Below are 27105 nucleotides of genomic sequence, written 5' to 3'. Positions count from 1 at the left end.
AAACAAAACCCTAGCCGCACCTATTAACCACTTTCCTTTTAATTTCTGATTTAATTCCCTAATTCTAGAAGCCTTTGACTTAATTTTAGTTAATAAAAATAAGCTAGGGTTTTATTTCTGAAACCATATATATTTTAAACCCTAGCGCCACCCTAGCATTCACTTTTCATTCACTTTTCATTCATTATTTCAGATTTCAGCCACAAAACATCTCAGCCGCACCCTTTATTTCACCCTAGAGCACTCCCTTTCATTGATTCTCTTCATCATTCACCCTAAGCCTCTAAGCCGCAGCCACCATCCCTTTCTCCCTTCAAACCGCAGCCACCACCACCCTAATTCCATCTCTGCCGTAGCTTCCCACCATTCCAGCCACCATTCCCAACCTTCCTCCACCACTCACACCCCTTGCCGCACCACCATATCCCCATAAACCCATCTACAAACCAGAAAAACATCCAAAAATCCATAAAACCTTCTCTGCCGCAGCAAGAAGAAGGAGAAAGAGGAGCTTGAAACGTGCAGAAATTCAAAGTAGATTCGTTGGGCGTTTTAGGTGTAATCAATCTTTTGTTCTCTATGTTTAATGTCAATTTTGTTTCTCTTTCTGTGAACATGAGAGGCTAAATCCCTAGTTAGCTAGGGGGTGATTCAAAACCATGTTTATGCTTGCAATATAAATTGATTACCTTTGGTTGGAATTTCATGAGTTTTGGATTCAATTCGTTTAACTGCTTGATTGATAACTTATTTGTGTATGTTTATTGAGAGTGCACGCTTAGTTTTCATGCATGAATATGATGCTAGAATATAAGTGAGTTTCACCTAATAGTTACAATCTTATATTCACAAGTAGTGGAGGTCGCTTATAAACGATCGCGTTAAATGAATTCTTGGCACTAGTTTCATGCTCATCATAGTAACGAATGCCTCGTCAACACTTATAGTTTTCATATTGCTTAATGATCTTTGATTGTATCTTTATTGTGCTTTTCACGTAAAGGACGTTTGGAGAATGTTTTGAATTGTGTATGCGCTGTCCCATCCAATTCATTAACTTAAGGAGAACTTGAAGGTGAATTTAAGCGAACCTAATTAACCAGGGGTGTTGAGTTTCATGATTCATCGAAAGACCAACTGAAAATCATCTTGTATGCAAGTGTGACATGCGTGGAGAAGAACCTTCTAGCTAGCATTCCATCCATATTTTCATCAAATTTATCTTTACAGTCTGTTTTAATTACAATCTGTGCACTTTGTTTAATTTCGTCAAAAACTAAATCCCCCTTTACTTTAGTGTCCAATTTAGTTAGAAAGTGTCTTAGTTTGTGTTTCTAAGTGTTTTGATTCAATTTACCACCCAAATTCGTCCAAATTAGTGTAAGTGCTCAAAACTGCCCAGATTGTGTTTTTAAGGCAGTTTTGAGTGTTTTGGTGCTGTTTTGAGTCTTTTGGTTTGTTTTAGTGTTTTAAGTGTTTAGTTTTGCATTCTTTGAGTCTAGTTTAGTGTTTTAACCTTTGTTTTACGTTTTTGAGTCAGTTTTCAAGTGATTTAGCAATCCCTCCTAATCCCCGGTTTAGAACGATCCCTACTTATACATATACTACAATTGTCAAAAGAGGGTTTTAATTTGTGTGCTTAATTATTTCGCATCAATATGCTCCTATCAAATTCCCCCACACTTAGCTTTTGCTAGTCCTCGAGCAAAACAAAACAACTAAAAACACAAGACGAAACAAAACCAACAAAACATAACCTAAACCTTCCAACGTTTGCCTCAGGGATTTCCAATTAACATGACATGTCAAAGATCATTACTCACATAGCTTTTAGTCTTCCTTCCCCTCGAGCACATACTTAATCATAGTCACCATTCACTAGCTCGCATTTAATCAATTAAAACACATTTTGAATGTAGTAACATGCCTTAGAGAATTCCCTCAATTCCTCACTAGTTATGCACTCAATTTTCACTCAGATTTTCTGACTACACACCCTACAATAGTTATATGTGAGAAGATTGATGTAAACATGAAAGACTAGTACTCACATATGTTATAACAAAGAAAGCAATTTCTGGAGTAATTAAACATGTTTAGATACGATCTCATGAATGGAATGCTACTACTTAGATGCGAGAACCAGTGACACCATATGCTCATACCAAATTCAAACTCCACAAATTGAAATGCACAACACTCAAGATAGAAGTCAAGGGTTGTAACGGGGCTTGGGGTAATGGCTAACAAGGAAAGATAGGGATAAACAAAAGTTCTTTAAGCAATAGCAAGCAAAGTAATGAAATTAAGACTTTGAATTCACTTAGAATGTAGAAATCAACTTTTAGACATATAAGGAAGATTCAAGCAACTCTTAGGGCCTAATTCATTGTCATGGACCCTTACTTCAACAACCAATACATTGGAACTCTTTTCACCTCTTTTCAACTCTTTTTTTTTCACTTTTTTTTTTTTTTCACAATTTTTTTTTTTTTTTTCTAGCCGTGCCTATGGCACATAAACTCACATCAATAATCCTTCCCCCACACTTATTTTCTGCAACACATTAATCAAAAGGAATTCATTTTTAGTCATGCTTACTATGCTTCAAGAACAAATTGATGGATGATCCTAATCTAGGCTAGGTGAGGATAATATGGGTTAACAAAGAGCACGGGCTAACACGGCTCAATGGGGTTAAACTTAAACACAAAATGAATTAAGGGCACACGGCTATTTGGCTTTGATGGTGGTCACTACACAACTTCATCTTGAATATGTGTTATGCAAATCAATAACATGCTTTGAATGAAATGGGCATGAGTTCTAGCATTTGGAACTAATTGATGAAACGCCTTCTAACTAGTAACCAAGCAAAGAATAATGAGATCATGCAACAACTTTAGAAAAGAATGATGCACAGATTATTACTCTCCAAATAACGTTTAGGCTCAAGTCTCACAGGGATGTAGCGTTAGTTTGAGTTCATTCCTTCAAGCATGTTACAAAAACTAATTTTCCTTTGTGATTACATGTGAATTCGTAAACTATAACTACAACCAAGCATAAACCAAAGAGTATATCAAACGTCCATCCATGTTTATAACTTTCTTTAACCATCATGCAATTAAAAACCAAATCCTCATCATTGTGTTGGAAGGTAACCTACAACACAAACAAACACACAAAAACAACTCTTTTTGGGTTTTTCAAATTTTTATGAGATTTTCGGATTTTTAAGTCAACACACACTAAAACACTCTAAAATAGCTTAAAAACACTTAAAAACAGCAAGGAACAACATTGGAAGTTATGGGTGATAAAATCCCACGAATTTGCATCAACAACACTTAGTTACCCCCCCCCCCCCCCCCCCAACACCTAAATCAAACATTGTCCTCAATGTTTCAAGCCTAAAATCACACCAAACAAAAGTAAACACACAAACAGCAACTAAACACACTAAGAATGGCAGAATGTAAATAACAAAGAGAAGAGGCTAGGGACGGAAATCTGGTTATGGAGTGTAAATGCCATCCTCTCCTTGGTGATTACATGGGTTGCCTCCCACGAAGCGCTTGCTTTAACGTCGTGCAGCCGGACAAACATGCTTCTTAGCCTTACTTAGAGCCCACGGCATGCAATGGGATCTCCTCCACAACATGCTCAACAAAGTTCTCATAGTAGGGTTTCAACCTATGGCCATTCACCTTGAATTCTTGTCCAGTTTTCAAACTTTGTATTTGGACTGCACCATGCACAAAAACATTAGTGATAACAAATGGACCAACCCACTTAGAACGTAACTTACCGGGGAATAACCGAAGACGGGAATTGAATAACAACACTTTCTGCCCAATTGAGAAGGTTTTGCCTCTAATCATCTTGTCATGGACTGCCTTAGTCTTCTCTTTGTAAATCCGAGCATTCTCGTAAGCCTCATGCCGAATCTCTTCAAGCTCGTTCAATTGTAACTTCCTATGGGTTCCAGCCGTGTCCATATCCATATTGAAGGTCTTGACCGCCCAATGTGCCTTGTGTTCAAGCTCCACGGGTAGATGGCATGGCTTGCCATAGACTAGCCGAAATGGGGACATACCATTGGGCGTTTTGTAAGCCGTTCGATACGCCCACAATGCATCCTCCAAACGCAAGCTCCAATCTTTTCTATTTGGCCCAACGGTCTTTTCCAAGATTTGCTTTATTTCTCGATTTGAAACTTCGACTTGGCCACTGGTTTGGGGGTGATAAGGTGTGGAAACCTTATGCATCACGTTGTACTTCTTGAGCAACGCCGCAATGGTACGGTTGCAAAAATGAGACCCACCATCGCTTATGAGCACTCGAGGCATCCCAAATCTGGAGAAAATGTTAGATTTTACAAAATCTGCAACAACTCTAGAATCGTTAGTTCGGGTGGCTTTAGCTTCCACCCACTTTGACACATAATCAACTGCAAGTAAAATGTAAGTAAAACCAAAAGAGATAGGGAAAGGACCCATAAAATCAATACCCCAAACATCAAGGATTTCGACAACAAGGATTAGGGTTTGCGGCATTTGGTTTCTTTGGCCTAAACTTCCTGTTTTTTGACATCGATCACATGTTAAGCAAAAAGCCCTAGCATCTCTAAACAATGTAGGCCAATAAAAACCACTTTCAAGAACCTTAAACGCTGTGCGTTGTGCCAAAGTGTCCACCACATGCATATGTATGGCAAAAACTCAAAATGGAATTAAACTCAGATTCATGAACACAACGACGCACAATCTGATCCGGACAGATTTTCCATAAATAAGGGTCGTCCCAAACATAAAAACGTGCATCCTTTTTTAGTTTATCACGTTGGGCCTTGCTTAAGGTGTTAGGAACTTGCTTAGACACCAAAAAATTGACCAAATCGGCATACCAAGGGGTACTTACCTCAACGGACAGAAGTTGTTCATCCGGAAACGTCTCTAAAATAGGAAGGGCCTCTTCTTCACGCACCATTCGACTTAGGTGGTCAGCCACCACGTTTTCTGATGTGAAAATTACTTAACACACAAATTAACCCTCTTGTTGTCAAATTGTAGTAAGGATGCAAGTAGGGATCGTTCTTAAACCGGGGATTAGGAGGGAATGCTAAACACTCTAAACTGACTCAAAATCATAAAAACAAAGTTTAAACACTCAACTAGACTCAAAGAATGCAAAACTAAACTATAAAACACCAAAACGAACCAAAAGACTCAAAACAGCAAACAAACACTCAAAACTGCCTTAAAAACACTTTCTGGGCAGTTTTGAACACTTTACTCAATTCTAGACGAAATTGAGTTATCACTTGACTCAAAACACTTAAAAACACCAACTAAATTGATTTCTAACTAATCTACACTTTAAATTAATGGGAGAATTGGTTTTGACGAAAATTAAGTAAATTAAGACAAAGACAAAGAAAACAGATTCTTTAGACTAAATTAGGTGAATTGATGAATGATGGGCTAACTAGAGGGTTCTTCTCCACACATGATACACTTGCATTCAAATTGATTTCCAATTGCTTCTTTCAATAAACCATGAAACTCAATACTCCAAGTTAACCGTGAACAACACTTTTTTAACTTTCAAGTTTTCCTTAAGTTATTGAATTGGATGGGAATGCGCAAACAACAACTCAAAACATTCTCTAAAAGTCCGTTACGTGAAAAGCACAATAAAGGTACAATCAAAGATCATTAAGTTTCATGAAAACTATAAGTATTGACGAGGCAATTGTTACTATGAAAAGCATGAAACTCTTGCCAAGAATTCACTTAACGCGATCGTCAATAAACGACCTTCACTACTAGCAAATATAAGGTTATAACTATTAGGTGAAATTCCCTTATATTTTAGCTTCAAATCCTTGCATGAAAAACTAAGTGGCCACCTTAATTGATAGGAGCATATTTAGGCGACTTACTTTGCTTGTTCTCGTGCATTTACGTTGTGTTTCTTTAGTTATTTTAGTCCTTTATGCTTCTTTTGTGTGTTTTCAGGATAATAAGACGTGTTTGACGAAAGGATGCATTGTGGAGTGTTTTGGAGCACTATTGGGCTAAGGATGGATAGCTTATACTTGGAGCCCAAGTGTTGGATGAAATTGAAGGCCTTGTATGCACTTGAAGACACAAAACAATGGCCCTAACCCAATCACATAACACCTTGCCATGGGCTTAACACAAACACCATTCCTTGCCATGCAAGGATGAGCAATTTGGGTCCATTTCATGTACTTAAACTCTAGCCCAATCCACAATCACTTCAAAGCCATGCAAAACCTTTCAACACCCTTTAATCATCCCCCTTTAAGTTATGATTTTATTTCCTAACCCTACATGCATTATTTATTAGCATCTTCACATGCATTCACACACACTTTACACATTCAAACACCAGCCAAAACCGTGAGCTCCCATTCCCTTATGCCATTTTCAGATTTCCACCCACTAACCTAGTCATCAACACATGCATTCCCTTCACATTCACCCACATGCACTCCCACTCTTTAATCATATGCACTCCCATCATAAATCCATCCCTTTTTCAGCCATTACACTTCATCATTGCATCCACATTTCCAACCCACATGCACATTCAATCATTCACACTTGCACCCTTTATTCTTCATCATTTCAGCCATGTATAAGTAGTCTTGCATTTGCAGAAAATCCACTTCCTTTACACATGCATTCATCATCATCACTCTAGTTTTAATTCACATGCAAAACCATCAACACATGCACCCATCACCAAAACACTTATCTTTGCCGTGAGTTCCCTTGAAATTCCAGCTTTCCCATTCATCATTTCACCAACAATTCAGCCACATTCCACATGCATAACCAACCTAGTGTCACTCCCATTCATTCCTTTTAATCATTCAGCCACCATCATACATTTATTCTCTTCCCAAACACATATACAACCTGCCATCATTCCAGAAAACACACTCAATGCCGTGGGCTTTCAATGCAATTCCAACATCTTCACATGCAATTCCAGCTTTCACATGCTTTCCTAGCTGTTTGTTCATCATTAATTAGCCACTTGCATGCTTAAACAAACAGCCATTTACACCTTCATTCTCCTATAAAAGCCCTTGCATTCACTCCCCATAACATCTCATTTTCCATTGTACATACCACAACACAAACACACACCATCTTCATTTCCTGAAATTCCCTTCCTTGCCGTGGGTTTCTTTCCATTTTCTACCATTCCTCATCCATTTCCATAATTCCTCAATCCATTCAACACACCAACAACATCCCTTAGACCTTGTGCTACAATAAAGAGGAAGAGAAGAGGGCCTAAACGTTCATACAATTCAAGTTTGAGTTGTAGGAATGTTTAGGTGTTTCTTTGATTTCAATGTTTAAATTCAATTCTCTTTGTTTTGTATGTTTGAGGAATGGAAGAAAAGAGTGCTTAAACGTTCATACAATTCAAGTTTGAGTTGTTGGAATGTTTAGGTGTTTCTTTGATTTCAATGTTATGAAGAACTAATCCCCCTTTAGCTAGGGGGTAATTCGAAATAAATGTTTATGCTTGCATTTTGATTTGATTACTTCTAATTGCGTTTCATAAGTTGTGAATTCAATTTGTTTAACCGTTTGATTGATAACTTATTTATGTATGTTTATTGAGAGTGCACACTTAATTTTCATGCATGAATATGACGCTAGAATATAAGTGAGTTTATGAACTTATATTCACAAGTAGTGGAGGTTGCTTATAAACAATCGCGTTAAATGAATTCTTGGCACAAGTTTCATGCTCATCATAGTAACGAATGCCTCGTCAACACTTATAGTTTTCATAATGCTTAATGATCTTTGATTGTGTCTTTATTGTGCTGTTCACGTAAAGGACTTTTGGAGAATATAGTGAATTGCGTTGCGCTAACCCATCCAATTCATTAACTTAAGGAAAACTTGACGGTTAATTTAAGCGGACCTAATTGACCCGAGGTGATGAGTTTCATGGTTTATTGAAATGCAATTGGAAATCGTTTTATTATGCAAGTGTAACATATGTGGAGATGAACCCCTTAGCTATTCTATCATCCATTCATTCCATTTTATCATATTTATATTTACATTCTGTTTTAATTAGAATCTGTGCATTAGTTTTAATTTCGTAAAAACTCAATCCCCCTTTACTTTCTTATTCTTTAGTGCTTAGAATCTGTTTAGTTTATGTTTTAAAGCATTTTGAGTTTTGTGGTTTGTCTTAGTATTTTAAAGTTTAGTTTTGCATTCTTTGAGTCTAGTATAGTGTTTTAAACTTTGTTTTTACGTTTTTGAGTCAAATCCAAGTGATTAACAATCCCTCCTAATCCCCGGTCCAGAACGATCCCTACTTATACTTATACTACAATTGTCAAAAAGAGGGTTTAATTTGTGTGCGTATAAATCACGCATCATTAATCAACACATAAGAATGAGTTTTCAATCAAACAGTTAAGCAATTCATCTTGCAAGCATAATCATGGTATTGAATAGCCCCCTAGCCAAAAGGCTTAGTTCCTCATGTTCACAAAACAAAAGAAAACAGATTTATACATTGTAAATATAAGAAAGAGAACACCTAAATACTCCAACGATCCAATGTTGAATAGCTAGAATCTTCAAGCACTCTTCTTCCTCTCCTTTGCTACAGCACAAGAGGTTCTGTGAGTTTAGGAGGTTATGGATGATGTAGAATGATGGACTTAGGTTTGGGATGGATGTAGGGGACGGCAAGGGTTGGTTTTGGGCAGAAAATATGGAGAATGGTGAAGTATGGATGTGTTAGAGGGATGGGATCAATTTCTGGCATGAATGGTGAATGAATGAATGAGTTTGTGGCTGCAACAAGGAGGTTTTATTATAGGATTTCAGGAATTAAAACCCTAGGTTATTTAGGTAATCAGAATTTAAGTCAAAAGCCTTTAGAAATAGGAAATCAAATCAGAAATTGAAAGGAACCTACCTAAAAGCTGCGGCAATGCATAAAACACAAAAGGAATGTGTTTTAATGCAATGAAATAGGAAAGAACCCTCTCCCTTGCACGGCAAGGAAAAGGAAAGGTCAAGGGAGGTGCACAGCAAGGCTTGCATAGGAAATAAGTAAGTGTTTAATTCCCCAAATCCATTCTAAGAATCAGGAATTAAGTTAAATCCCTTTAGAATAGGTAATTGAAATCAGGAATTAGGGGAAAAGGGCTAAATCTTGCGGCAAAGGGAGGAAAAGAAGGGGAAAGTGCAAAACTTGCAGATTTTGGGAGAGAAATGGAAGGTAAGGTGCGGCACAATTTATGACATGTTTAGGGCTTCTAGAACATGTGATTTAGGCAACCAACATTATTTGGAAACTTGCACAATTGGAAACCTTTCAAGAATAGAAACTCCCCATAATGGAAACTGGTTTCCAATTCTTGATTCCTCCTTCTTCCTTCGATTCTAGGCTCACTTGGTCTTCAATTTCGTCCAACACTTTGGCTCCAAGCATAAGCTATCCATCCTTAGCCCAAAAGTGCTCCAAAAGGCTCCAAAATGCACTTCTTTGCTCCTTTAGCCCTTAGAACCTGAAAACATACGAAAATGGATTAAAAGACTTAAAGAACTAAGAAATAACAACGTAAATGCACAAGAACAAACCAACTAAGTCGCCTAAATATGCTCCTATCAAATTCCCCCACACTTAGCTTTTGCTAGTCCTCGAGCAAAACAAAACAAACAAAAGAACACGAAACTAGACAAAACGAGCAAAACACAACCTAAACCTTCCAACATTTGCCTCAGGGATTTCCAATGCACATGACATGTTAAAATTCATTATCTCCACAGATTTTAGTCATCTTCCCACTTAAGTATATTCTTAATCATAGTCACCACATACTAGTTCACAATTAAGCATTTAAAACCATGTTTTGAATGTAGTAACATGCCTTAGAGAATTTGCTCAATTCCTTACAAGATATGCACTCAATTTTCACTCAGATTTTCTAACTACACACCCTAATCTAGTTATATGTGAGAAGATTGATGTAAACATGAAAACGAACACTCACATATATGTATCACAAAGAAAGCAATTTCTGGAGTTAATAAGCATGTTTAGGTATGATCTCATGAATGGAATGCTACTACTTAGATGCGAGAACCAGTGACACCATATGCTCATACCAAGCTCAAACTCCACAAATTGAAACACTTAACACTCAAGATTGAAGTCAAGGGTTGTAATGGGGCTTGGGGTGTTTGGCTAACAAAGAAGGGATATGGAAAACAAAGGTTCTTAAAGAAATAGTGAGCAAAGCATTTGAATCAACTTAGAATTCACTTTTGAATGAAAACTAAACGTTTGAACAAAAAGGGAGAATTTAGACAATTTAGGGCCAGATTTGGTGTTTTGGACCCTTTCTTCAACATTCAACACTTCATCACTCATTCTTACATCTTTTCAAGCTCTTTTCCCTTTCTTTCTTTCTTTTCTTTTCTGTTTTGCTTTTTCATACGTTTTTCACAACTTTTTCTTTTCTTTTGAATCTCAAAACATACATATAAACTTAAGAACAAACATTCCCTCCCCCACACTCATTTTCTTGCATAATGTAACTCAAAAGGAATTCATTTAAGTCATGCTCACTATCTTTTAAGAACAAAGGTGTGGACTGTCCTAAACTAGGCTAGGTGAGGATAATGTGGGTTAACAAAGAATAAAGGCTAAACAAGGCTCAACGGGGTTAACTTAAACATAAAATGAAGTAGGATACACGGCAATTTGGCTCTGGTGGTGGTCACTACACAACTTCTTCTTGAATATGTGTTATGCAAATCAACAACATGCTTCGAATGAAATGGGCATGAGTTCTAGCATTTGGAACTATATGATGAAACGCCTTCTAAGTAGTAACCAAGCAAAGAATAATGAGATCATGCAACGACTTTAGAAAACAATAATGCACAGATTTTAACTCTCCAAATAACGTTTAGGCTCAAGTTTCACAAGGTTGTAGCGTTTGTTTGAGTTCCTTCCTTCAAGCATGTTACAAAAACGAATTTTTCTTTTATGATTGCATGTGAAGTCATACATTACAACCATAACCAAGCATATACCAAGCGTAAATCAAACTTTTCTCCATGTTTATAACTCTTTTTAACAGTCATGCAATTACAAACCAAATCCTCATCATTGTGTTAGAAGGTACCCTAAGACACAAACACACAAAAACGACTCAAAACACTCTTTTTAGGCTTTTCAAAACATGTTTTTCAAATTTTTATGTGATTTTCGGAGTTATAAAACAAAACACACTAAAACACTTCCAAAACAGCTTAAAAACACTTTAAAACAGCAAGGAACAACACTTGAAGTTATGGGTGATAAAATCCCACGAATTTGCATCAAATATACTTAGTTACCCCCCCCTCCCCCCACACTTAAATCAAACATTGTCCTCAATGTTTTAAACATAAATGCACACAAAACACAAGTAAACACACAAACAGCAACTAAACAACATAACATGGCAGATTAGAAACAACAACAAAGAGAAGGGTTTGAGGAACGCAAATCTGGAATTTGGGGGATTCCTAGGGCTTCCTTTGTTGAATTGATGGGTTGCCTCCCACATAGCGCTTGCTTTAACGTCGTACAGCCGGACGAAGAACACTTTCACTCCAAGTTGGAACCCACGACATGCAAGGGAAGTTCTTCCACAACATGCTCCACAAAGTTCTCATAGTATGGCTTCAATCTATGTCCGTTCACCTTGAATTCTTGCCCTGTTCTCAAACTCTTAATTTGGACTGCACCATGCACAAAAAGATTAGTAATAACAAAAGGACCAACCCACTTGGAACGTAACTTACCAGGGAAGAGACGAAGACGGGAGTTGAACGACAACACTTTCTGCCCTATTGTAAAAGTCTTGCCTCTAATCATCTTATCATGGAATGCCTTGGTCTTCTCTTTGTAAATTCTAGCATTCTCATAAGCTTCATGTCGTATTTCATCAAGTTCACATAATTGAAGCTTCCTATGAATTCCAGCTTGGTCCACATTCAAATTGAATGTTTTGATAGCCCAATGAGCTCTATGTTCTAATTCCACAGGGAGATGACATGGTTTACCATAAATAATACGAAAAGGAGACATACCAAGGGGAGTTTTGTATGCTGTTCTATATGCCGAAAGAGCATCATCCAAATGCAAGCTCCAATCTTTTCTATTTGGCCCAACGGTCTTCTCCAAAATCTGTTTGATCTCTCTATTGGACACCTTGGCTTGGCCATTGGTTTGGGGATGGTAAGGTGTGGAAACCTTATGCGTCATATGGTACTTCTTGAGTAAGGCTTCAATGGTACGGTTACAAAAGTGAGACCCCCATCACTGATTAGCACCCTAGGCATCCCAAATCTTGAAAAAATATTAGTTTTCACAAAATCTGCCACAACTTTAGAATCATTAGTTCGAGTGGCTTTCGCTTCCACCCACTTTGAAACATAATCAACGGCAAGTAATATGTAATTGAAACCAAAAGACGAAGGAAACAGACCCATAAAATCAATTCCCCACACATCAAAAATTTCAACAACAACAATGGGTACGTGCGGTAATTGATCTCTTTGGCCTATATTACCTGTCCTTGGGCATCGATCACAAGCTAAACAAAAGGTTCTTGCATCTTTAAACAAAGTAGGCCAATAAAAACCACATTCAAGAACTTTTAAAGCTGTCCTTTGGGTGCCAAAATGACCCCCACTAGCATATGTGTGACAAAAACTTAAAATTGAATGAAAATCTGATTCATGCACACATCTCCTTATAATCTGATCTGGGCAATGTTTCCACAAGTATGGGTCATCCCAAACATAAAATCTAGCATCCTTTTTAAGTTTATCACGTTGGAATTTGTTAAGGGTGCTAGGAACTTGTCTAGATACCAAATAATTGACCAAATCGGCATACCAAGGGGTACTAACCTGAATGGACAAAAGTTGCTCATCGGGAAACGTTTCTAAAATGGGAATGGGCTCTTCCTCACGCACCATTCTACTTAGGTGGTCAGCCACCATGTTTTCACACCCTTTCTTGTCTCGAATTTCAAGATCAAACTCTTGAAGTAGGAGCATCCAACGAATGAGTCTTGGCTTGGCCTCCTTTTTGGTGAGAAGATACTTCAAGGCTGCATGGTCAGTGAAAAAAATTACTTTAGTACCAAGAAGATATGATCTAAACTTATCTAATGCAAATACAATAGCCAAGAGTTCTTTTTCGGTTGTGGAATAATTTAGTTGGGCATCATTCAACGTCCGTGAGGCATAGCAGATGACATGCGGCCTCTTGTCTATCCTTTGCCCTAAAACAGTGATGCGAAATTAGTTAAGCACACAAATTAACCCTCTTGTTGTCAAATTGTAGTAAGGATGCAAGTAGGGATCGTTCTGGACCGGGGATTAGGAAGGCTTGCTAAAACCTCTAAACTGACTTAAAAACATAAAAACAAAGTTAAAAACGTTCACAAAGACTCAAAGGACTCGAAACAAGTTCAAAAGACTCAAAACTGCCTAAAAACACTAACTAGGCAGTTTCTGACTCTAAACACAATTTTGGACGAATTTAAGATTATGAGTTGATTCAAAACACTTTAAAACACAAACTAAACAGATTCTAAATACTATAGAACAAGAAAGTAAAGGGGGGTTTTGATTTGACGAAAATTGAAATAACAAAACAAGTTATAAACCTAGGCAGATTGTAAAACGAATTTTGGAAACAAGATGATGGATGGATTAGTTAGAGGTCCATTCTCCACACTTGACACATTTGTATATGAATCGATTTTCCAATTGCTTTTCACTAACTATGATGCTCAACACCCCAAGTTAACCGTGATGCACTAATTAACCCTCAGATTTCCTTATGTCATTGAATTGGATGATGCATGCGACAATTCAAATCATTCTCCAACGGTCCTCAACATGAATGCATAGAAGAGATACAGTGAGAGATCATTATGCTCCATGAAAATCATAAGTGTTGACGAGGCAATTGTAACTATGAATGCATGATACTCTTGCCAAGAATTCAATTAACGCGGTTGTGACTAGCAACCTTCACTACTCATGTTTATAAACTTGTGACGATTAGGTGAAACTTGTTTATAAACTAGCATCAAGTTCATGCATGAAAACTAAGTATGCATCCTTAATCAACATACAAAAACAAGTTTTGAATAAAACAGATAATTGAATTGCCATCACAACTTAACAAATCACAATTGGAAGAAATCAATTCATATTTCAAACATGTTCTTGGCTTCAAACTTTCCCCTAACTAATTAGGGGTTTAGCCACTCATGATTACAGCAAACTCAGAAAGTAATAACAAAATAAACATTGAAAACAAGAACGAAGTACACCTAAGAACACTCCAATCTGCGAGCATGAAACGTTCAAGGCCTCATTCCTCTCCTAATTGCTGCGACACAAGAGGTTTGGTGAGTTTAGGGGATTATGGATGATGTAGAATGATGGATTTAGGGTTGGGATGGATGTAGGGGACGACAAAGGTTGGTTTTGGGCAGAAAATATGGAGAATGGTGAAGTATGGATGTGTTAGAGGGAAGGGATGAATTTCTGGCGTGAATGGTGAATGAATGAATAATTTGTGGCTGCAACAAGGAGGTTTATTAATAGGATTTCAGGAATTAAAACCCTAGGTTATTTAGGTAATCAGAATTTAAGTCAAAAGCTTTTAGAAATAGGAAATCAAATCAGAAATTTGAAGGAAACTACCTAAAAGTTGCGGCAAAGGGATTAAACACAAAAGGAATGTGTTTTAATGCAATGAAATAGGAAAGAACCATCTCCCTTGCACGGCAAGGAAGAGGAAAGGTCAAGGGAGGTGCACGGCAAGGCTTGCATAGGAAATAAGTAAGTGTTTAAGTCCCCAAATCAATTCTAAGAATCAGGAATTCAGTTAAATCCCTTTAGAATAGGTAATTGAAATCAGGAATTAGGGGAAAAAGGCTAAGTCTTGCGGCAAAGGGAGGAAAAGAAGGGGAAAGTGCAAAACTTGCAGATTTTGAGTGAAAGGGAATGTATAGGTGTGGCTAAGACTTTTAAGAAAGGGATTGTGACATAATCTTGCAGATTTTGGGAGAGAAAAGGAAGGTAAGGTGCGGCACAATTTAGGACATGTCTAGGGCTTCTAGAACATATGATTTAGGCAACCAACATTATTTGGAAACTTGCACAATTGGAAACCTTTCAAGAATAGAAACTCCCCATAATGGAAATTGGTTTCCAATTCTTGATTCCTCCTTCTTCCTTCGATTCTAGGCTCACTTGGTCTTCAATTTCGTCCAACACTTTGGCTCCAAGCATAAGCTATCCATCCTTAGCCCAAAAGTGCTCCAAAAGGCTCCAAAATGCACTTATTTGCTCCTTTAGCCCTTAGAACCTGAAAACATGCGAAAATGGCTTAAAAGACTTAAAGAACTAAGAAATAACAACGTAAATGCACAAGAACAAGCCAACTAAGTCGCCTAAATATGCTCCTATCAAACAGCCCCTAGAGCATCATCAGAGGCGTCACACATTAACTCAAAAGGGAGGCTCCAATCAGGAGGAACAATGATTGGTGTCGTGGTCAACAACTCCTTGAGTTGATTGAATGAAGCCGTGCATTCCTTGGTGAATTCTGACGCGAGATTTATACGCACACAAATTAAACCCTCTTTTTGTCAAATTATAGTATATGTATAAGTAGGGATCGTTCTGGACCGGGGATTAGGAGGGATTGTTAATCACTTGGATTTTTCTCAAAAACGTAAAAACACAATATAAAACACTAAACTAGACTCAAAGAATGTAAAACTAAACTTTAAAACACTAAGACAAACCAAAGACTCAAAATGCTTTTAAAAACACAAACTAAAATGATTTCTAACTAAATTGACATTAAAGTAAAGGGGGATTTAAGTTTATACGAAAATTGAAATAACGAAACAAGTTAAATAAACAAAACAGATTGTACAAACGAAATTGATGGAATAGAATGAAGAAAAACTAGTTAGAGGGTTCCTTATCCACACATGAACATAAGCATATAATTTGACTCCCAGTTATGACTTCAACAAACGATGAATGACAATGCTCCAAGTTAATTTGGTCCGCTTAAATTAACCTTCAGATTTCCCTAGATTCGTTGGATTGAATGGGATACGCATTACAACCAAATTATTCCTAATCAAAGTCTCTCACATGGAATACACATGATAGAGACATTCAACAAAGATCATTAAGTTCAACGGAAATCATAAACATTGACTAGGCATTCATAACTATGGAATACGCATGTTAATCCAGCCTAGGGTTTACTAAACACAATCGTGACTAGCGATTTTTACTACTCATGAATATAAGTTCATAACGATTAGGTGAAATTCCCTTATATCCTAGCATCAAGTCTTAGGCATGCAAATTAAGTGTCGACCCTCAACCCACATACATAAACAAGTTCTTAATCAAAACAGAAAAGTAACCCACATCTAAAGTTCATGAATTCATAACTGGAGTAAATCAAATCATAACCAACATATGTCCATGGCTTCAAATTCGCCTCTAACTAAAAAGAAATTAGTTTCACATGTTTAACATAATTGAATAACAAGTTAAATTAAACATGAAAACAGAAACAAGAAAAGAAAGAACAAATGGATGGAAAGTTAGCTACGGGGTTCATCTCCACATATGTTATACTTGCATAATAAAACGATTTCCAATTGCATTTCAACAAATCATTAATTCTCAACGCCCCGGGTCAATTAGGTCCGCTTAAATTAACCGTCAAGTTTTCCTTAAGTTAATGAATTGGATGGGTTAGCGCAACGCAATTCACAACATTCTCCAAAAGTCCTTTACGTGAAAAGCACAATAAAGATACAATCAAAGATCATTAAGCATCATGAAAACTTTAAGTGTTGACGAGGCATTCGTTACTATGGACTACGCATGAAACTTATGCCAAGAATTTATTTAACGCGATTGTTTATAAGCAACCTCCACTACTTGTGAATATAAGTTCGTAACTATTAGGTGAAACTCACTTATATTCTAGCGTCATATTGATGCATGAAAATTAAGCGCGCATTATTAATAAACATTCATAAATAAGTTATCAATCAAACGGTTAAACAAATTGAACCACAACTTATGAAACGCAATTAGAATTAATCAAATCAAAATGCAAGCATAAACATATATTTCGAATCACCCCCTAGCTAAAGGGGGTTTAGTTTATTATAACTTTGAAATCAAAGAAATACCTAAACATTCCAACAACTCAAACTTGAATTGTATGAACGTTTAGGCACTCTTCTCTTCCATTCCTCATACGTACAAACAAAGAGAATTGAATTTAAACATTGAAATCAAAGAAACACCTAAACATTCCAACAACTCAAACTTGAATTGTATGAACGTTTAGGCACTCTTCTCTTCCTCGTTGTTGTAGCACAAGGTCTAAGGATAGTTTGATGGTGTGAATGGTTTGGGGAGTGGTGTTTGGATTAATAGGGAAATGGAAAAATGGTGTTTGGATTACAAGGGAACTCACGGTAAAGAGAAGGAATGGAAGTGTTTGTGGTGTGTTGTGTATGAAATGAGATGTCCATGAATGAATGAATGCAAGGGTATTTATAGGAGTAGTGGAGGGAACATATGGCTATGTCATTTGTAGGTGGATGTTGTAGGTGAAGTAGGTGGATGTTGTAGGTGAAGTAGGTGAAGTAGGTGGATGTTGTAGGTGAAGTAGGTGGATGTTGTAGGTGAAGTAGGTGGATGTTGTGGATGTTGTAGGTGAAGTAGGTGGATGGTTGAAATGTGTAGATGATATGTTAAGTGATAAGTGATAAGTGATATGATATGTGGTTATGATATGATAAGTGGTTAAGTGGTGATGATAAGTGATAAGTGCATGTGGGTTAACTAATGAAGGAAATGCATGTGCAATGACAATGTGTTAGAATGGATGTGTGTTATGCATGGCATGATTGGGATTAGGAAAGGTTTAAATGTCCTAAAACTAAAGAGAACAAGGTTCCAACACTGTGGCTCCAATTAGGTCTTCAATTTCGTCCAACACTTTGGCTTCAAGCATAAGCTATCCGTCCTTAGCCCAAAAGTGCTCCAAAATGCATCTTTTTGCTCCTTTAGCCCTTTGGACCTACAAACACACGAAAATAGCTTAAAGTACTAAAATAACTAAAGAAACATAACGTAAATGCACGAGAACAAGCTATTTAAGTCGCATGAATATGCTCCTATCAAATTCAAACGCCACTTCTTTTTGTAGGAGACGGCAAAGAGGTTGTGCAACTTTTGAGAAATCTTTGATAAACCTACGATAGAATCCTGCATGGCCAAGAAAAGAACGAACCTCTCTAACCGAAGTTGGAGAGGGTAAGTGATGTACAAGATCTATTTTGGATTTATCAACTTCAATGCCGTTTTTAGAGATGATATGACCTAAAACTATGCCTTGTTTAACCATGAAGTGACACTTTTCCCAATTAAGAACAAGGTTAGTTTCAACACAACGTTTTAGAATCAAACTAAGATTATGCAAGCAACCATCAAAAGAATCACCAAAGATGCTGAAATCATCCATAAAAACTTCAATGATTTTCTCAACATAATCAGAAAATATGCTCATCATGCATCTTTGAAATGTGGCAGGTGCATTACATAAACCAAAAGGCATGCGACGATATGCAAATGTACCAAAAGGGCATGTGAAAGTTGTTTTTTCTTGGTCCTCGGGTGCTATGACAATTTGATTATAACCAGAGTAACCATCAAGAAAACAATAGAAAGCATAACCCGCTAACCTTTCAAGCATTTGGTCAATGAACGGCAATGGGAAGTGGTCCTTCCTTGTGGTGGCATTTAGCTTCCTATAGTCGATGCACACCCTCCAACCAGTTTGAATACGCGTAGGAACAAGCTCATTCTCGGCATTTGCAACCACAGTCACTCCGGACTTCTTTGGAACGCATTGCACGGGCGAAACCCACCTGCTATCAGAAATAGGATAAATCACTCCACAATCAAGTAATTTGATTACCTCTTTCTTCACTACTTCCATCATCGGAGGGTGGAGACGGCGTTGAGCCTCTCGAGATGTTTTGGACCCCTCCTCTAGAAGTATGCGATGCATTCACATAGAAGGGCTGATTCCCTTTATGTCGGCCAAAGTCCATCCAATTGCCGTTTTGTACTCTTTAAGCACTCGCACCAATTTGTTCTCCTCTTGTGCCGTGAGTGAGGATGAGATGATGACGGGCAATGTCTCATCCTCGCCCAAGAACACGTACTTCAAGTGACTAGTCAACGACTTAAGTTCAAGTGTAGGTGGCTGCACAACTGAGGGAAGCATCTTATTAGCCGAAACTGAACTTAAAATAGGGTCCAAAAACTTACTTGAATGTGATGGCAATGACTCGAGGGCAGCCACCATCTCAATCATGTCTTCACTAGGGGGCACGGCCAAGGATTCCTCATGCATGCCGTGGGGTTCCTTGGTGAGTGTTTCGATGTTTTGCATGTCCCTTCCTTGTGCAATGACCATTTCAAGTGCATCGTCCTTCAAATTGTCCAAATGGTCCTGCGCCAAAGAGTCAATTATATCAATAGCAAAACACAAATGATTCCCACTAGGGTACTTCATAGAATCAAAAAGATTGAAATTAATAACTTCCCTATCAAATTCCATTGTCAAAGTGCCATTATATACGTCAATCTTCGTACGAGCAGTTTTCATGAATGGCCTTCCAAGGAGGATGGGCAATGAAGGGGTATGGTCGGATTCATCCATTTCAAGCACATAGAAATCTGCTGGAAAGATTAAATGATTGACCTGCACTAACACATCTTCCAAAACTCCCTTTGGATAGGCATTAGATCTATCGGCCAATTGTATAATAACACCATCGTTTCTCAATGCTCCTAGATTCATAGATGCATAAATTGAATATGGCATGACGTTTATTGATGCACCTAAATCTAACATGGCAGATTCAAAACGAGTGTTACCAATGACACATGGAATTGTAAAACTACCTGGATCTTTGCATTTTGGGGGTAGTTTTCGTTGCAAGATGGCGGAGACATTTTCACTTACCTTGACAACTTCCTTGGTCGAAATCCTTTTCCTAGTGGTGCACAACTCCTTCAAAAACTTGGCATAGCGTGGAACTTGGTTGATTGCATCCAAAAGGGGTATGTTAACTTGAACTTTCCTAAATGTCTCAAGAATGTCTTTTTCAGCTTCCTCCTTCTTTGTTTGCATGAACCTACTAGGAAAAGGAACATTCGAAGGAAAAACATTAGTAGGAACTGAATTTCACACATTCTTACCTTTATTGGACAGATTGGATGGTGTAGGGTCACTAGAAACTTGCGACAAAGGGAGTTCCACCCTTGCCGTGGGTTTGGTTGCTTCCCCCTCTTCAAAATGCAGTTTTTCATCCTCTTTGTGACCTGTTTTTGATGAAGAACCTGCCCCAACTTCTTTTCTGCTTCTCAACACTATGGCTTTTGCAGATTCGAATCCACCTTTCGGATTCACCTGCGTTGAACTTGGTAACTTACCTTGTTCTCTACTAAATTGCCCCATGAATTCCACCATTTGTCCCACTTGTCTCTTCAACTCAGTCACCTCTCGAGCTTGATTTTGCACCTCATTGGCGTAATTGTGCATGTCCTTTGCTTGTTTTTCTTGCCCTTGCGCCAATGTAGTTAGCAATTGAATAACTTGAGAATTATCAAAAGACGAACCTGAGTTATTTTGGGACGATGGTGGTTGGTTGGATTGGTATGGCCGTGGGAACCCAGGGGGATTTTGTTGAAATCCCCTTTGTTTTGCAGATTGTTGGGGCTCTCTCCACTTGAAATTAGGGTGATCTCTCCACCCGGGGTTGTAGGTGTTGGAGTACGAATCATATTTGGGTTGGTTTTGGCCTTGGAAACCAATGGCATTGGCAGATTCCCATCCTCCATTCTCTATCAACTGAGAGCATGTCTCGGATGGATGTCCTTGCATTGAACACACGCCACACACTTGATTTTCTTGTGGTTTTGACCCCTTGACAACCTGAGACACAAGAGAAGTAAGATTAGCCAATTGTGATTGAATGTCAGAAATTGCACTTACCTCATTTACACTTTGTTGTCGTGGCCCCTCTCTTTGTCCAACACCTTCATATTGTTGAGCATTGTGTGCTCGGTTTGCAATTAGAGTTTTGGCATCCACCGGAGTCTTGTCCACTAATGCACCACCCGCCGAGGCATCTAGCATTTGACGTTCCATAGGAAGGAGTCCCTCGTAGAAATATTGAATGAGCAGCTCTTCCTTCATTTGATGCTGTGGACATGAAGCAACAAGTGATTTAAAATGTTCATAATATGATGGAAACGACTCACCTTGATTTTGTTGGATGCCACTAATTCGTTTCCTCAAGAGAATGATCTTTGCAGTGGGAAAGAATTTCTCTAAGAATGCACGTTTCATACTTTCCCAAGAATTGACAGTTCCGGGGGCCATCCACCATTTTCAATTAGTTGTGGGCACTTCTCAGAAGCATGTCCTTGGATAGAACACACTCCGCATACAATTGGTCCTTGCACCCTCATTCCTTCGGCCATCTGAGACACAATGGAAGTAAGATTAGCTAATTGTGAATGAATGTCGGGTGTGGCACTTACCTCATGAACTTGCTGCCGTGGGGGTCCTCTTTGGCCTACTCCTTCGTATTGTTGAGCGTTCAACGCTCGATTAGCAATTAAGACCTTGGCAGCCATGGGTGTCTTGTCCACCAATGCTCCACCCGCCGAGGCATCGAGCATTTGACGTTCAATTGGTAGGAGCCCCTCGTAGAAGTATTGTAGAAGTAACTCCTCCTTCATCTGATGCTGTGGACAAGAAGCAACAAGTGATTTAAAACGTTCATAATAGGTAGGGAAAGATTCACCTTCATCTTGCTGAATTCCACTTATCCTTTTACGTAGAAGGATGATTCGAGAAGTTGGGAAAAACTTCTCCAGAAATGCCTTCTTCATACTCTCCCATAATGTGACGGTTCCGGGAGCTAATTCATACAACCAATATTTGGCTTTGTCCATTAAAGAGAATGGAAAAGCCTTCATCTTCAAAATACTTCCATCGATGTTGACAAGAGTCATGCTTGAACAAACCACTTCGAATTCTTTCAGATGCTTGTTCGGATCCTCTATGGACAACCCATGGTATTTTGGAATGTGGTGGAGCAAACTTGACTTCAACTCGAACTCGTCGGTCTTCCCTTGGGCAGGGGTGGGATATTGTATACACAAAGGTGTGGCATTATCCAATCCCGAAGCAGAAAGCTCCTTGAGTGTCCGGTTGTCCACGGCCATGCCTTGTGGTTCTTCAAAAATCCTTGTCGTGGCCTCTGCTTCCTCTTCTAGGACTTGTTCTTCAAGGTAAGGTTCCGGGCTTGGTGGATTTGATTCGTGTTGCTTCCTGATGCGAAAATAATTAAGCACACAAATTAACCCTCTTGTTGTCAAATTGTAGTAAGGATGCAAGTAGGGATCGTTCTGGACCGGGGATTAGGAGGGCTTGCTAAAACCTCTAAACTAACTCAAAAACATAAAAACAACGTTGAAAATGTTCACAAAGACTCAAAGGACTCGAAACAAGTTCAAAAGACTCAAAACTGCCTAAAAACACTAACTAGGCAGTTTCTGACTCTAAGCACAATTTTGGACGAATTTAAGATTATGGTTTGATTCAAAACACTTTAAAACACAAACTAAACAGATTCTAAACACAATAAAACAAGAAAGTAAAGGGGGGGTTTTGATTTGACGAAAATTGAAATAAAAAAACAAGTTATAAAACTAGGCAGATTGTAAAACGAATTTTTGGAAACAAGATGATGGATGGATTAGTTAGAGGTCCATTCTCCACACATGACACATTTGTATATGAATCGATTTTCCAATTGCTTCTCACTAACTATGATGCTCAACACCCCAAGTTAACCGTGATGCACTAATTAACCCTCAGATTTCCTTATGTCATTGAATTGGATGATGCATGCAACAATTCAAATTATTCTCCAACGGTCCTCAACATGAATGCATAGAAGAGATACAGTAAGAGATCATTATGCTCTATGAAAATCATAAGTGTTGACGAGGCAATTGTAACTATGAATGCATGATACTCTTGCCAAGAATTCAATTAACGCGGTTGTGACTAGCAACCTTCACTACTCATGTTTATAAACTTGTGACGATTAGGTGAAACACATTTATAAACTAGCATCAAGTTCATGTGATGCGAGATTTATACGCACACAAATTAAACCCTCTTTTTGTCAATTTGTAGTATAAGTATAAGTAGGGATCGTTCTGGACCGGGGATTAGGAGGGATTGTTAATCACTTGGATTTGACTCAAAAACGTAAAAACACAATATAAAACACTATACTAGACTCAAAGAATTCAAAAATACTTTAAAACATAAACTAAACAGATTCTAAGCATTAAAGAACAAGAAAGTAAAGGGGGGTTTAGGACTTGACGAAAATTGAAATAACGAAACAAGTTAATAAACTAGACAGAATGTAAATATGAATATGATGAAAGTATGGATGAATGCTAGCTAAGGGGTTCATCTCCACACATGTTACACTTGCATAATAAAAAGATTTCCAGTTGATCTTTCGATAAATTATGAAACTCATCACCCCGGGTTAATTAGGTCCGCTTAAATTAACCGTCAAGTTTTCCTTAAGTTAATGAATTGGATGGGTTAGCGCAACGCAATTCACAACATTCTCCAAAAGTCCTTTACGTGAACAGCACAATAAAGATACAATCAAAGATCATTAAACATTATGAAAACTATAAGTGTTGACGAGGCATTCGTTACTATGATGAGCATGAAACTCGTGCCAAGAATTCATTTAACGCGATTGTTTATAAGCAACCTCCACTACTTGTGAATATAAGTTCATAACGATTAGGTGAAAATCACTTATATTCTAGCGTCATATTCATGCATGAAAATTAAGCGCGCATTCTTAATAAACATACATAAATAAGTTATCAATCAAACGGTTAAACAAATTGAATCAACAACTTATGAAATGCAATTAGAAGTAATCAAATCAAAATGCAAGCATAAACATATATTTCGAATCACCCCCTAGCTAAGGGGGGGTTTAGTTCCTCATACAAAACAAAGAGAATTAAAATTAAACATTGAAATCAAAGAAACACCTAAACATTCCAACAACTCAAACTTGAATTGTATGAACGTTTAGGCCCTCTTCTCTTCCTCTTTATTGTAGCATAAGGTCTAAGGATAGTTGGTTTGGGGGAATGGAAGTGTGGAATGGAGTGAGGAGTGATGGAAATGGAAAGATGGTTTTTGGATTCTAAGGGAGACTCACGGCTAAGAGAGAAAGGGATGTGTTTGTGGTGTGTTGTGTATGAAAATGAGATGTCCATGAATGAATGAATGCAAGGGTATTTATAGGAGTAGTGGAGGGAACATATGGCTATGTCATTTGTAGGTGAAGTAGGTGGATGTTGTAGGTGAAGTAGGTGGATGTTGTAGGTGAAGTGGATGTTGTAGGTGAAGTAGGTGGATGTTGTAGGTGAAGTAGGTGGATGTTGTAGGTGAAGTAGGTGGATGTTGTAGGTGAAGTGGATGTTGTAGGTGAAGTAGGTGGATGTTGTAGGTGAAGTAGGTGGATGTTGTAGGTGAAGTAGGTGGATGATATGTTAAGTGATAAGTGATAAGTGATATGATATGTGGTTATGATATGATAAGTGGTTAAGTGGTGATGATAAGTGATAAGTGATTAAGTGATATGATATGTGGTGATGATAAGTGATAAGTGCATGTGGGTTAACTAATGAAGGAAATGCATGTGCAATGACAATGTGTTAGAATGGATGTGTGTTATGCATGGCATGATTGGGATTAGGAAAGGTTTAAATGTCCTAAAACTAAAGAGAACAAGGTTCCAACACTTTGGCTCCAATTAGGTCTTCAATTTCGTCCAACACTTTGGCTTCAAGCATAAGCTATCCGTCCTTAGCCCAAAAGTGCTCCAAAAGTCTCCAAAATGCATCTTTTTGCTCCTTTAGCCCTTTGGACCTACAAACACACGAAAATAGCTTAAAGTACTAAAATAACTAAAGAAACATAACGTAAATGTACGAGAACAAGCCATTTAAGTCGCATAAATATGCTCCTATCATCATGCATGAAAACTAAGTATGCATCCTTAATCAACATACAAGAACAAGTTTTGAATAAAACAAATAATTGAATTGCAATCACAACTTAACAAATCACAATTGGAAGAAATCAATTCATATCTCAAACATGTTCATGGCTTCAAATTTTCCCCTAACTAATTAGGGGTTTAGCCACAAATGATTACAGCAAACTCAGAAAGTAATAACAAAGTAAACATTGAAAACAAGAACGAAGTACACCTAAAAACGCCCCAATCTGCAAGCATGAAACGTTCAAGGCCTCCTTCCTCTCCTAATTGCTGCGGCACAAGGGTCTAAGGATGTGTATAGATGAGTGGTGGTGCGGCAAGGGGTTGTGAAAGGTCAGAAATTCTCAAGGGTTTAGAAGGAAGCTGCGGCAAGGTATAGAATTGTGTCCAAGGGATATCGAATGGTGAATCCCCCCTAATCTGACCCTCAAACCCTTTATTAAGGCACGGCAAGGCTTGCATAGGAAATAAGTAAGTGTTTAATTCCCCCAAATCAATTCTAAGAATCAGGAATTAAGTTAAATCCCTTTAGAATAGGTAATTGAAATCAGGAATTAAGGAAAAAGGCTAAGTCTTGCGGCAAAGGGAGGAAAAGAAGGGGAAAGTGCAATTAAACTTGCAGATTTTTTTAGTGAAAGGGAATGTATAGGTGCGGCTAAGACTTTTAAGAAAGGGATCGTGACATAATCTTGCAGATTTTGGGAGAGAAAAGGAATTAAACTCACGGCAAGAAAGGGAAAAAGAAATCAGGAATGTGCCTTTGACCAAAGAATTAAAGGAAACAAGATGTGTGACTGATTTTGGGACGAATGAGAAAGAATCTCACGGCAAGGAAAAGGGAAAGGATTTTAAAGCCAGAAATTTGGAGAGAAAAGGAAGGTAAGGTGCGGCACAATTTAGGACATGTCTAGGGCTTCTAGAACATGTGATTTAGGCAACCAACATTATTTGGAAACTTCAAAAATGGATACCTTCACAAATGGAAACTCCCAATAATGGAAACTGGCTTCCAATTCTTGATTCCTCCTTCTTCCTTCGATTCTAGGCTCACTTGGTCTTCAATTTCGTCCAACACTTTGGCTCCAAGCAGAAGTTATCCATCTTTAGCCCAAAAGTGCTCCAAAAGACTCCAAAATGCACTTCTTTGCTCCTTTAGCCCTTAGAACCTGAAAACATACGAAAATGGCTTAAAAGACTTAAAGAACTAAGAAATAACAATTTAAATGCACAAGAACAAGCCAACTAAGTCGCCTAAATATGCTCCTATCACTTCCTCTTTCGTCTCAAAGTCCTCTCGAAATCGCTGTCAAAGTCCAAGATATGCTCACGAATTGGTTGAGAACTCCGAGTCATACACTAGTACCTAAAACAAGAAAAACAAAGCAAGGTCAGAAACTTTAACAAACTAAAATAAACAGAAAATAAACAATCCAAGGGATTAGCAAAGTTGCTAATCCCCGGCAACGGCGCCAAAAATTTGATGCGAAATATATAAGCACACAAATTAAAACCCTCTTTTGACAATTGTAGTATCTGTATAAGTAGGGATCGTTCTAAACCGGGGATTAGGAGGGATTGCTAAATCACTTGGAAACTGACTCAAAAACGTAAAACAAAGGTTAAAACACTAAACTAGACTCAAAGAATGCAAAACTAACCACTAAAACACTAAAACAAACCAAAAGACTCAAAACAGCAACAAAACACTCAAAACTGCCTTAAAAACACAATCTGGG

At 37.9% G+C, this 27105-nt stretch overlaps 1 protein-coding gene across 1 annotated transcript; it reads right to left on the bottom strand.

Annotated features, from left to right (window-relative positions):
• Positions 1–13363: 13363 nt before the first annotated feature.
• On the bottom strand, positions 13364–22475 carry LOC148697993 (uncharacterized). The gene is made up of 2 exons (XM_088690351.1): positions 21786–22475; positions 13364–13375 (listed from the first exon to the last, which is right to left on the bottom strand). The coding sequence occupies exons 1-2, from the start codon at positions 22473–22475 to the stop codon at positions 13364–13366; spliced, it is 702 nt and encodes a 233-aa protein (XP_088546477.1).
• Between the last annotated feature and the right edge of the window lie 4630 nt (positions 22476–27105).

Source organism: Pyrus communis, chromosome 3 (assembly GCF_041283825.1).
Source record: "Pyrus communis isolate YQ-2024b chromosome 3, ASM4128382v1, whole genome shotgun sequence".
Taxonomy (NCBI): domain Eukaryota; kingdom Viridiplantae; phylum Streptophyta; class Magnoliopsida; order Rosales; family Rosaceae; genus Pyrus; species Pyrus communis.
Note: the sequence above shows the minus strand (reverse complement) of the source record. Positions and strands in the feature narration are given on the sequence as shown.